The 13,665-nt window shown below is 34.1% G+C and overlaps 2 protein-coding genes and 2 non-coding genes across 4 annotated transcripts in view; 1 reads left to right on the forward strand and 3 right to left on the reverse strand.

Moving 5' to 3' along the window:
• Positions 1-1,616: 1,616 nt before the first annotated feature.
• LOC110383166 (uncharacterized) lies at positions 1,617-7,658 on the forward strand. The gene is made up of 5 exons (XM_064042177.1): positions 1,617-1,785; positions 2,314-2,474; positions 6,701-6,767; positions 6,973-6,999; positions 7,497-7,658. Exons 1-5 carry the CDS (start codon positions 1,734-1,736, stop codon positions 7,631-7,633), a joined length of 444 nt encoding a protein of 147 aa, XP_063898247.1. The 5' UTR covers positions 1,617-1,733; the 3' UTR covers positions 7,634-7,658.
• Positions 7,659-9,935: 2,277 nt separating this feature from the next.
• Conv (convoluted) overlaps positions 9,936-13,665 on the reverse strand; it is a 49,156-nt gene continuing 45,426 nt past the window's right edge. The window contains exons 18-19 of the mRNA XM_064042053.1: positions 11,493-11,772; positions 9,936-10,389 (exon numbers count right to left, since the gene is read on the reverse strand). Coding sequence (XP_063898123.1) covers positions 9,954-10,389; positions 11,493-11,772 — 716 coding nt within the window. The 3' untranslated portion in view covers positions 9,936-9,953. The remainder of the gene's footprint in view (positions 10,390-11,492; positions 11,773-13,665) is intronic.
• Positions 10,741-10,812, reverse strand: Trnad-guc (transfer RNA aspartic acid (anticodon GUC)). The gene has a single exon. It is a non-coding gene; the product is annotated as a tRNA-Asp (tRNA).
• Trnad-guc (transfer RNA aspartic acid (anticodon GUC)) lies at positions 11,203-11,274 on the reverse strand. Its single transcript has one exon. It is a non-coding gene; the product is annotated as a tRNA-Asp (tRNA).

The raw sequence follows: 13,665 nt of genomic DNA on the forward strand, positions 1-13,665 counted from the left end.
CTAACTGTGACTGGCAGTCTGCGGTTCAAATGGCTTACAATGCCATTAGCAAAAATCTACCTAGATTAAAGATGCAATTTGGTTTTTAGGAAATTTTCAGATGCAGAATAAATATGTATGCTCAAAAATTAGTTACGTACCGCCATCGCCATCATCTTTTGCGAAAATTATACTTGAACTTACTTCGTTTTAAACCTGTCTTATCGTTTTTGTCAATCGAACTGGAACCATCATTAATAACTAATTAAAAAGTAATTATCGTATTGAATGGTGGTGAAAAGAAAGCTTATTTTGTAGGTAAGTAAATAATAGACTGATGTACAAAAGCTTAAAACGATAGTATTTGAATAGGTATAGTACAGGTTTTATATCTGACGATACGTGAACGGTACGATATTGGCATTGCTTTACTCAAGTACCTATAGGTACTTGATGGTTACTTGATGGATACTATAGTAAGGCTGAAACCATTATCATCTACGTAGCCTTTTTTTTCTACCAATGTTGGGGCCGCATCCAGTCTAACCGGATGTGGCTGAGTACCAGTGTTTTACATAGAGCATCCATCCGACTGACCTCATTAACCCACTTACTTGGGCAACCCTCGACTTTCTGACTGCTGTTCTGTGCTGAAAGAACACTGTCTGAAATGCTGATGAAAAGTCCTGGTACTAAACAATTGCAGTCGTGTCGGCCTCATCACGTAATCCTATCATTTAAAAGCACCGTGAGAACGGATTAGGATTTTGTGAACTTTACTACATGGCTTTTTTGGACAATAGGTAAGAAGACACAAACATACTTAACCTTATTTGTTCAATGGCTATGAATGCACAGATCTTTTTTCAATTATAAATCTTTATCAAAGACACATTAAGGACGAGGTAAATAAAATAAGTAAATAATCTATGCCAATATTATAAAGCTGAAGAGATTGTTTTGAACACGCTAATTAAAAAAACGAATGATCTGGAAAAATCATCAATGTTAAAAATCCCATGAATCATTAAAGGATAAAAATGTAGGTATAAGATGGTTAAGTACACACTTGTTTAATCCGGGTACGCGTAATAGTTTCCACAGGACCAGGATAAAACCGCTGGTAGTAAGAATCTCATATTTTTAATGATCGCATCGGCTTCTAAATTATTTATTCGTTTCAAGGCATTTTCTTTAGTTCAGTACCTTAAAACATCCTGATATGAAATATAGCTTATTTATTGCAAGACCATTTTGAAGATAGTGCATGAGTCATGACATAAATAGACAAGATCCATACATAAATAAAATCTTTTTTGGAAAAATTGCATCTATGCAACTTATAATTATATAAATGCTATGAAAATCACAATAGGTACTTATTGCCTACAAGATGCTGGGCGAACAATTTCCTAAATGCTTAGTAGCTCAGTATAGTACGTAACTAAAAGCGACCATTTTTTCACCTTTTCGCCTTTCAATGTGACTTTAATCTATTCACAAAACAGTCGTTAGAAGATCGCGAGAGAGCGCGCAATTCTTATTTCAAAAATTCTAAAATGGCGTCGCTGTCAAAATTAATGTTATTTTTAATACTATTTTGGAATATAAAAGCAAATGTGTGTTTAGAAAATAATTTGTTAATCATTTTAGAAGAAAGTTTTCATGAGAAATTGAGTGAATTTAGTAATTATATTGTTGGTTTTTTGGAAAATTTTAACGATAGACATTTGGGTGCAACGGAGTTGGGCAGAATGGTGCACTATGAAGAATTGAAACCAAAGACTAATATGGATGTTAGTAGAAGTAAGTTTGTTTTCATTATGACTCAGTTTCTATTTATCAATTAATTTCAGTTGTTTTTTAGTGTTTGAATTTTTTTTATAATCAGAATATTATTTGCGTAAAATATTTGAATAGAAACAATTTTTTTTAGAACAGTAGTTATTTTGAGTTTGAGTTTTTGAGTATGACTACTCTTAAAAAGAGGTCTTCTGTAGGTCCGAAACCTGCTAAGGACCTGTATGTAAACTTTTGTTAGTTTCCAATACGTTGTAGGTATTCCTACTTAAATAAAATAAGGCCATGTTTAACATTGACATAACTTTTGTTTTTACTATTGGTATTTCGCATTCGCTTTTCTTCTGTTTTTGAATTTAAATATATTTTCTCGTTATTTTATTTATTTTAATTAAACACAAACACCAAATGATACATCATGTTTTCTCATTCTTAAACTACAAAACAAAACTTTAGGTAATTTATTATCAAGTCATAATACTTCAAAAGAAAACTCCATCTTCCTTCAACTCCTCACTCCCACTTCTCTCACAGAAGGCAAAAGCATGAAGAAGATGGGTATGGCGATGATGCCGCTGGTCTTCCACGTGGGAGCCACCTCCACCTGGATGCTGCTGACCAGCATCATGGCTGTCAAGTCTGTCATCATCGGCCTGGTACTGCTGGTGTTTAAGATCGCTGTCAGTTCTGCTAAGGTAAGCTGATTCATCATCATCTTCCGAACCTTTTCCTAACTATGTTGGGGTCGGCTTCCAGTCTAACTGAATGCAGCTGAGTACCAGTGCTTTATAAGGAGCGACTGCCCTATCTGACCTCCTCAACCCAGTTACCCGGGCAACCCAGTAACTAGCACCTACCCCTATGTAAGGCAGGTTGTCAGACTTACTGGCTTCTGACTACCCGTAACGACTGCCAAGGATGTTAACTGACAGACGGGAGCCACCAGTTTATCGTGCCTTTCGAATTCTTCAGCAATAACACTCAGGATGTTATAAAGAGCAAGTATTTTTGGGGTTTTTTAGAGTTCAATTGGTGCTGATTTTCAGCCCAGTTTGATTAAACGATTTTGACATTGTCTTTTTATGCATAAGCTCAGTAGCGATCGTCATACAAACACACTATGCATGTAAATTTACACACACTAGTAAGGCCCATCCGTTTTCATGAGAAAAAACATCTATAATTCAATATAGATCGCCAATCACCTAAGTAGTTCTGACGTCAATCGCCATTTCCGTAACAATTATTGTCTGCACGCACCTACTTACTATGTTACTTATAAAAGTTGTAAAAAACAAGAGCATTTTTTATTAAACAAAGAAGTATATTGAATTTCTAATGCGTCTAGACGTATAAGAAAATAGGGTCAGCGTCAAAAGTAGGTAGGTAACTGAACAAATCAAAATTTTCAAAGATGCCCAAAGGGTCATAATTTCTTAACAACTCAAGTGCCATTTACCTAATATCTTAAACTACAAAGAAAGCTGATGAATACTCTGGTAAATTATCAACTGATAAATTATATGACACTTTTAGAGCATTATTGCATGGTTTGATCTATAGTCTAATGGTAAGACTTGCTTCTGACTACCCGTAACGACTGCCAAAGATGTTCGAATGACAGCCGGGACCCACCAATTTAACGTGCCTTCCGAAACACGGAGGAACTCGTCATGACATTGTCACCCATCCACGGATCGACCGCGCGAAGCGTTGCTTAACCTTATGATCGATCGAACAGTCAAACTGTTACTTAGACCCGAGGTTTTTACAGAATAACTTTCCGCTTCTATATACAAATATAAGGAAAAATGATCAATTTTCCCGTTCCACTTACGATAATTTCCAAAATCACGTTGCTTAGCAACGACGAAATAAAACAATCTAACGTTACCGATTTGAAAATGTCCAAAAAAGTTGGAAACAAAAAAATGGCGATGTGAAACGTAACTTTTTGTCTATGTAGATAAGTTTTTGCTGTTTCCATAGCAACGATGTTAAATCTTATCTTTTTTTTTGTTATAACACACTTTCATTAATTTTTTTTATGCATCAACTTATTTAGTTTTTTATAATAATGAACTGTACCTTTATAAAGTACGGTAAGTACATATACTTTAAATAAAATAAAAAAACTTTTCGCTTACGTTTTTGCCAGATACTACCAAAAAAGGTCCCGTTTTGGAACAAATCTACTAACGCTAGGAAAATCATTTCACTTAAACAATAAGAAGGAAATAGAAAGGCGAAAGTTTATATTCAGATAAAAAGTATACACACATTCAAAAAAGCTTTTAAAATTTATTCGTGGGTAGGGTAAACTGGGTACGGTTGTGCCAGGGTACGGTAGTGACAGTCGCAGTTGTAACGAAACTATACGTAAAACGGGGGAGGTTGTGAGGGAGAAAGACGTGGCTCACAAGCCTAAACACGTTCCCCAGTATTGCGTTAGCCGGCGCGCGACGTTGACGTAAGCAGGAGCCCACATTGCTTTTCAACAATCAAAAGTAAGTATTTTTGTTCGATTTCGTTTCCTAATTACTGTTATTTTTATACAGATAGATTATCTTGTTATTTTTTTCTTTAAAAGTTGAATATTAATATTTAATTACAAGTGATTTCTTTTTACGTAAAGTATTTGGCAAGATCATGGCGATTTTTTGTTTTCAAAATGATGCGTTGGGTACGGTTGTGTCAATTTTTTTGGGTACGGTTGTGACGAATATCTTTACATATAATAAATCTCATATTATTGTTTTTTGCTTTTAGATGTCCAGGATACGTTTGCGGAAGACCGAAAGAGCGCAGTGTGATATCAAAAAATAAAAAGATGCCGATGAAGAAGTGAAACAAGGGATTTCGTACGTGTAGCTCAAGCTACAAGCCTTTCTACAGCTACAAGTTTGAACAGAGCAAATGTTCTTTTGTTGATTGTTAAAACTATGTTTGTAAGCTTATTATGTTAAACATTTCTACAATAAAAGATATTATAGACCATTTTGATATATGTTTATGCATGTCACAACCGCCCTTGGTATGTAGCCGGTTGTGACACTTTCCCATTTTTTTTTAAATTGATCTTATGAGTAATACATTGTATTAAGGAACAATATATGAGTGTTTTTACGTACACAAATGTACAAATTGCGATACAAGTTCCTTTTCTGCGAGCTAATTAGTCAAATATCAAAATTATTGGTGATCAAACGAAAATTGGCACAACTGTACCCAGTCTACCCTATTGGATACTTAGGCCTAAGTTTTGCCAGACTGAAAATAAAAATAGACTTATAAATATATTCAATTTGACCTAGTAGGCTGTCTGCTCGTATCAGATTCGTGTATCTAGTGTTGTCTAGTGTGATGCATATCCGATGATTTTAATATCGATATTTAATCAGCTTACTTTCCATCATGCAGTATACATAGAGTGATGTGAGCATGTGATGTTTTATCCAAGGTATTGTCGATATAAAATCCACTAGGTTTTTCAACTTTTAGTATCTAGTAGGTAATAAATGTTTCTCACTTTCTAAGATCTAAGCTGCTACCTTATGCATTAATGTCTTGTTTATCCATCATCAATCTTAACGTCTTTGAGTCTTACTGAAACAAATATACATCATCATCTTCCGAGCCTTTTTCCAAATATGTTGGGGTCGGCTTCCAGTCTTACCGAACGCAGCCGAGTACCTACCATTGTTTTAAAAGGAGCGACCGACTAAAACAAAATCGGAGTAAGAAATCAGACTAAAAATACAAATAAATCACAGATTCACTATAAGGCCCAACACTAGAGTCTTCTTCTTCTTCTTCTTAGCATTTATCCCGTCTTGTGACGGGGTCCGCTTTCCGTATCTTCTTCTTCCACTTCGCTCTATCCTGGACAACTTCCTCGTCGAGTTCGCAGCTTATCATATCTTTCTTTACGACACTCAACCACCGCAGTTTTGGCCTGCCTCTGCGCCTTTGACCGGGTATATCGAGATTGAATATGCCCAACACTAGAGTCTAATAATTTTATTTTTTTCTCATCATACGTGAAATCGAATTCAATCAGCAAGTCTGCTACAATAGTCTTTTTATAAAAGATGTGTCTAGCTAATTATACGTCCGTGACAATAAGCGGGTGGATGTCTAGAAACAGCGAGCCTTTCTCTATATTACTATAGGTACACTAACATTATTGTGAAAACTGAATTTCGATTTTAAAAAATAGGGTTACTTACATATTTTCCAACGATTTTTTGAACCTATTTCTATTTTTGGTACGGACTATAAATAGGTACTTATCGCCTGCTAAGATTTCTTCATAACATAGATCGCACAATTGTCATTATTACTATTCCCCGGGCTTCAATCCGCGTGCTCAAACCACTGCACCCGGATAAAAAGTAGCCTATGTCCTGTTTTAGGCTCCGGGTTATCTATGTAGGTACTTTTTCGGTTCAGTAGTTTTTGAAAGCCGGCAAGGCAAACAGAAAAGTTATTTGTGTTAGTTAAAGAGTATCTCTAAAGAATAAGCTAACACTGCCACCACACCTCAAAAATCGATAGTTAAATTCTATTCGTTAATTTTTTGCTAGTTTTTTTATATCAACATACCTACTTACTTTATTTAGATTTTATGATCTACTTAGAACCTGACCTTAATTATGTTGCTATTGTAATTATGTCAATTTTTGTACAAAACCAGCCGCATGAGTCGATCGATCATACCTACCTAAGGTTTTGCGCGGTCGGTACATGGATGGGTGACCGTCAACTTATAACTAAAGTCTTCTTTTTTTATACCTACTGAAAGTCAGGAAACCCTTTGAAGAGGCTTAAAGTTAGGTAAAATTATGGACTTTACGCCCTTTTCCCAAACCCTTTTTCTTTGTGTTTGTTATTCATCTCATGCTTGACTATGTATTTTCAGGTGGCGTCGTTTTTCACGAGTTTGAAGTCAAAATATAGTCACCACGATCACTCCCCTGAACACCATGGTAAGTCATACTAGTTTGCATTAATAACATTAATTAAACCTAATTAAATTGTTAGTTGGTGCTCATTTGGGGAGGCTTACGTACTTAATAGACTGACATGATGATTAATGATTAATCAGTTTCTTTGTGGAAGCTCACCTTTGTATCGCACCGCACATCATTTTATGAAATTGAACAAAATCTTATTTATAATTTCTCATTGCAGGGTATGAAAGAAGTTTACCGGATACCGGTAAGTTTTTTTTTAATTAATTATAGTTAACTAAACTAAAAAAGGTTGTTGTAAATAAGATTTTGTCAATTCCATGATAAACAAAGCCCAAAAATGAAGCCGTCATGAAAAATAAAGCTGCTTTTGGCGCTTTCCTGAACCTTGAAGCTTTTCGGGTGGTAACCAAGATAATTGAGTAGTGTAATACCACCCCAGCTTTCTCGGGGATGATTTTTATTGATTTCATAAACCTACCTACTTAAAGAAATCTCTAATAACTTATATAGCTATCGGCACGAATCTTGAGCTCTGACCTACATCTGCGCAGAAGTGATTTATTAGCAAAGAACCAATCCCGAGTGACGGCTATGACGCGATGCGCTGCGGGACCATCACCGCTTTAGCCCGCTCCCGCGCCTCACTTCATACCACAAAAGGGACCCAATAAATTACTTCTGCGCAGGTGAAGGTCAGAGCTCAAGATTCATGCCGATAACTATACCTTTTTCTCATTCCAGTGTATCACGCCGTGGATTGGAGTTCATACTCGCCTGAATTTAGCCACGCATCGCCATACAAAACTATACCTATGTACAAGAGTAACGACGCTATAGAACACGAAGATATTAACGAGGAATCTAAATCCCACAGTTAACATTTATACAGGTAGTTATAATTATTATATTTTAGAATAATTAAATTATTATTTATATCGAGAAAAAAAAAAGAAATTTTAATGATTTTAGGAGATCATCTGATCCCAAACTGAAATGTTATTTTTTTAACTTTGACTTTACTGCTTTATTTATTACTGACAGCTAGTTTCTTCATCAAAAATAAAAGCCAAAGTAATGTCATAAAGTAACAGTAACGGTCAAATTCGTTTTTTCACGATTTTATCTATTAGTTCTGCTGTTAATTTAGCCTTGAAAATTCGACCGTAACTTTTACTGTATGACATAATTACTTTGGCTTTTACTTTTGATGAAGAAACTGGCTGTATAAGTGTACAAGTAACTAGATAATTCAGAATGATACTGAATCCTAAGCAATCTAAAAAAAAATATATTTAAAAATTTGCTTTAGATTGAACATCATTCTTATAGATAGAGTAAATATGTATTTGTATTCATATAGGGACAAGGATTTAAATATTAAGTAAAACTGCATTTATTAATTATAAGGTAACTTGATTTATTTCAATAAAAATATAATATCAAAAAAAGGACGGACTTTCATTTCTTTTTTCTTAAAATTTACAAAATATTTTCAATTTTTTACAAAAATAAAGCTCATTTTGGAATGTATAGGTACAGAGATTCTTTAAAAAATACAATTATTAAGTCTCTTAAAATATTATTATTTACACTTTGTTTTATACATATTTATAAAAAAAAATATAGATAAAAAGTTTGACAAAAAATATAAAGAACATTAACTTTTGTATAAAAAAAATGTTTTTTTGAGCTCATTTCATCACATTATTGTTACATATCTTATTTACAGATCATTTTACAATTTAATTTTTTTTTTCACATCAAATTATTTTTGCTTAATTTGATGTTTTTTTTTTTTAATTCATAATTAGTTACCGGGTGAGTTTCACCATTTGACTATAACGATAACCAAACCATAACCAGCCGTATACTTGCTGCCCATTGATCAAATCAGCTATTTGAAAACTGAAAATTATTCAGTTATCACCATCTCCCGAGCCTTTTCCCAACTATGTCGGGGTCGGCTTCCAGTCTAACCGGATGCAGCTGAGTACCAGTGCTTTACAAGAAGCGACTGCCTATCTGACCTCCTCAACCCAGTTACCCGGGCAACCCAATACCCCTTGGTTAGATTGCTGGCAAATGGTAAGGTTATCGTTATAGTTAAATAGTGCAACTCAAAGTCATAGTAATAGTTGGTATGTATATCGTTTACAATACAAGATTTGAGTCATTTTACACATTATACTTATGAAAATAATTAAAGCTAGATTAAAATTGTGATGAAAGATTTTTGCTATTACAGTTAGCAGTCATTTTTTTTTTTTAAAAAAAAGGTGAAGACATTTCATACTTTTCCGGAATATGACTTTAGTTTTTTTGCTATATACAAAAACATTTATTTCACATTATTACATGCATAAGAAAGTCAGTTTTTAACTCTTTGAATGGGCTATTTAATATTTATACTTAAAAATTAATGAGTCAATTAATTTTTTATTCAAATATAAAAGTTTACACATGGCAGTGATAATACTTTGTCATTTATATATTTTTAACATAAATTTAAAAAAAAATGTTGTCAAAAATTCGATGTCAAGTTTCTTTAGTAAAAAATCGAGTATTGCAAATAATAATTTAAATATATTGTTCATGTTAAATATGAGTCTCAAGACCTCAAGATCTGCGCAAATGCTTTTGCACTATAATGTCCTGCGCAGCTGGCTGATCGCCTTATATGAGAACAGCCGCCGTGGCCGACAAAAGGCCTGAACACTATTATTTTGGAGATTCTTTTGAACAACATTTTAGATTGTCTAGAATTCTCTAGTTCATAAATTTGAAGTAACTCACAACTTTTTAATGTATGTAGCTTGCATTTAGTTCAAATCTTAGTTCACAAAATATGTAGGTATAATTCAATCAATCTTTTTGTCTGTCTACTAATTTTCACTCTTTTAAGCTGTCTTACTAAACAGTAAACAATCTTGGTACTTTTTTATCAATAAATAGCATTTTAAAAACTTTCGGGACTACTAAAATTTTGTTCAAATTAAATTGTGTCTATTTATGTATTTTTATGGAATGGAAGTCAAAACGACAAAATTGCATACATATTTCTGGTTTTACGAGAGCAACTTATCCCTCTTGAAAATACACATTTAAGTTTTAAAAAAATACCAAGATTCATTTTTTAACCAGTCACAAAAATGTCGTCAGGAAAAATACCATACTTTCTACCAAAAATAACTCCCAAAATCACAAATCATCAGTAATTTTCAAACAAACACTCAGAAATATGCACAGCGTAATCAGAATCGAATCGCTAACGAGCCCCAACACGCTGTTACCGAACCAACTATATTTAACCTTCTTCTTCGTTAGCCTGCGTTTATCTACAACTAACTTAACTGGCCACGAGTTAAAATCTTCCAAAACCTTTTGACACTGACTTGGGTGCCATTTTTTCGGCGTATTATTAGAATTTTTTGCCTGTATACATATTTCGTGTGTATTTTTATCCTGTAGTGATATTTTTATTGTATCGTCAATAGGTATGGTTAAAGAACGTAAGTTGTAAGAAACATCGGATGAAAATAATAGCTTGTTTTGGGAATCGCGTATGTATAGTATGAAATCTCCGACGTCTTCGTTGGTTGTTATGAACCAGTGGGCGTATATTGAAGTTTGTGAACTGAAAAAAATAAATAAAATTAGTGGTTAAAGGTTTTAGATAATGTATTAAGTTTGGCTAATCAAATAATTTTAAAATAAATAAATAAATCTAAAATACTTAATAAATAAGTAAACGACTAGTCCAGTTTAAATCCATATATTTGCATTTGATAGTTACATTTTCAAGGTGGGAATGAATTTAACTAAAAAGATTATTTTATTTCAAACCAAGCGTATAAGATACAAGCCCATCTTATGTTTCTTTAAGCTGAGCAAAAAAAATTTGAGCTTCTATAAAAAATATGCTTTATTTAGCTTAAATATAAATAAAATCGACATAGAAAATTTATATCGAAGATAAAAAAAGTTTCTCTCCGGCGGGGAATCGAACCCCGGTCTCCCGCGTGACAGGCGGGGATACTTACCACTATACTACCGAAGACTTGCTTAGTGGCTCGAAATATAAGACCTGATATTACAACTTATAATGAAATCATGTTCTCTTTACATTATTTGGCATAATATAAATATGTCCGTGAAATTTTTTGCATATTGTTCTTGTGAAATAGTTTTGCCTATGTCCATCTCCAGGGTATAGGACGGGTACGGAATACGAATAAAGGTGCTAGGTCACCTTAATCCGTAACAAATTCCATCACTATTGGTCCAGCTGTTTTACCACAGTAGCGTAACAACGACACCAAGATAAACTTACTTTAGCATTTATACAGAATATTAGAGGAATAACTCTGACAAAAATTATTAGAGAATGAATTTTTGTAATATTATAAGTTAATTCTTTTTCGTATTGATCAAAAACTACAAATAGTATCTCTCCGGCGGGGAATCGAACCCCGGTCTCCCGCGTGACAGGCGGGGATACTTACCACTATACTACCGAAGACTTGCTTGATCTTGCAAAAATAATGACCAAATTGCTTAAATTAAGGATCATGTTGTTCCCCTTTCACATAAAAACTACCTATTAGATTTTGATAAAACTTGGCTGTAATATAGCTTATAATCTGAATAACATATAGGGAACATTTTTATCCATATGCGGGACGGAGAAACGCGCAAAAAAGCTAGTAATAATATTAGAATTAACACAAAAATACTTACTATTGCACATCTCTAAAAGCCAAATCGGGTTCCGCAGTGAAATCAAAAGCACTCTCTCCCTCAGTGTTGCTATGCTCCAAGATTTTAGCGTCAATTTCAGTGTTGCCACTGCACAATAATCTATCTTCGTCTATGGTCAAAATATTCTCGTTGACCAAAGTCACTGGTTCCGCACATGTAATATTTTGATATTTTTCGTCGGTTTTCAATAAAGATGGACGAATATGATTTAAATAGTGTTTTAGAGGGCGCGTGAAGCAATCACATTTTAGGCTGTTACCTGAAAAATTTAATAAATCAATATAGTTAAATGGAAAATAGAAAAGTCGTGGTAGCCAAGTGGCTAAAGAACCAACCTCTCAAGTATGAGTGTAGGTTCGACTCAAGTCAGGCAAGTACCAATGCAACGTTTCTAAATTTGTCTTAGTATATCTTAGACACCAATTACTGTGTTTCGGATGGCACGTTGAACTGTAGGTCCCGGCTGTCATTGAACATCCTTGGCAGTTGTTACGGGTAGTCAGAAGCCAGTAAGTCTGACACCAGTCTTACCTAGAGGTATTGGGTTACCCGGGTAACTGGTTTGAGGAGGTCATATAAGCAGTCGCTCCTTGTAAAACACTGGTACTCAGCTGCATCCGGTTAGACTGGAAGCCGACCCCAACATAGTTGGGTAGAGACTGGGCAGATGTTTATACAAACATACAAACATCCGAATTGAGAACCTCCTTTATGAGAAGTCGGTTACATACAGGACACAGGAGAACAGGCACAAAAGGTAGGTTAACAATCTTAATATTACTTTATATAAAAAAAACTTTTTTTGGAAGTCGGTTTATTTTTTTTGTAAAAAAGTTTTTTATTTACAGCTTTTTAGTGACACGAATAGTTGTCACTATCCATACTAGTGGAAAGTTCTCATCAATACAAAGAATATAAGCCCAAATACGAGATATTTTACATATTCAGTTGTCGAGTTCCCTCGACCTTCTCTGGTCTCCATCATTAGGTCAAATCCAAACCTTCACTGTTGCAAAGGTCTCGTCAATACAAATAATATGACCCCAAACACGAGGTACTTTACACATTCCGTTGTCATGTTCCCTCGACCCTCTCTGGTCTCCAGCATCAGGTCAACTCCAAACCTTCACTGTTGAATAGTGTTTTCAGGCATACACCTGAGTGTCAAGTTTCTACCCTGTATATGCCTACAACTTTCGAAGGTTGCCCTCGATTTCTCAGGGTTTCCATCATCAGATCCTGACCTGATGACTATGGGACCAACTGGCAGCTATTCCCAGTCGAACAAAAAAATAATCACGTAAATCGGTCTATAAACCTCGGAGTAATCGATGTACATACATAGAAAAAAAAAAAACATACCGGCCGAATTGATAACCTCCTCCTTTTTGGGAAGTCGGTTAAAAACTCCCCTTTAAAGTAAAATACGACTAAAATTCTATGCTGATATAATAATGATTACCACTTAATCAATTGAATCTTTGTTTTAAGCAGAACTTTATTTTTTAATATGTATTTGTGTAAAAAGTCATATAAAGACTGTTCACCTTTTTTTAAGTGTTTACTCAAAAGAAGCATACCGGGTGTGTCGTACCTCATCATCATTATCATCAGCCTATCGCAGTCCACTGTTGGACATAGGCCAAGGTGTCGAACATAATCATATTAAATCCTATCACATATACTTTATGATATTCTAAGGCGAATTGTAAAAAATATATATATTTTTATGCTTACATGTACTATAACAACAGTAATATTAATATATAACTAGCTGATCCCGCGAACTTCGTATCGTTCAAACCTTCCTTGGACCTCTACAAACATTTTAAAACCAAAATCAGCTCAATCGGCCCAGTCGTTCTCGAGTTTTAATCAGACTAACGAACAACAATTCATTTTTATTTATATAGATTATTAAATATGACATTTTTTTTTTATTTAACTATTTATTACTCATTTATTATCTATTTATTTACTTTATTGCACAATATTTGTATCACAAAACGTATATTTCATACATACAATTAGTTACATCATAGTTCGCTAGATGGCGTTGTAAGATTGTGCTCGATTCCTGCATCGCGCTATGGTTTCGTTACATCGAAATAGCTAAGAGGCACAGTTCATAGATTTGAGTTAACTTAGAAAA

The sequence above is a fragment of the Helicoverpa armigera genome, chromosome 27 (genome assembly GCF_030705265.1).
Source record: "Helicoverpa armigera isolate CAAS_96S chromosome 27, ASM3070526v1, whole genome shotgun sequence".
Taxonomy (NCBI): domain Eukaryota; kingdom Metazoa; phylum Arthropoda; class Insecta; order Lepidoptera; family Noctuidae; genus Helicoverpa; species Helicoverpa armigera.

Excerpts from the sequence above, each read along its gene's own strand:
- LOC110383166 (XM_064042177.1), top strand. The coding sequence starts at position 1,734 with ATGGTGCACTATGAAGAATTGAAACCAAAGACTAATATGGATGTTAGT. Across the intron at positions 1,786-2,313 it reads TAATATGGATGTTAGTAGAA|AAGGCAAAAGCATGAAGAAG; the intron begins GTAAGTTTGTTT and ends CTTCTCTCACAG. Across the intron at positions 2,475-6,700 it reads TCGCTGTCAGTTCTGCTAAG|GTGGCGTCGTTTTTCACGAG; the intron begins GTAAGCTGATTC and ends ATGTATTTTCAG.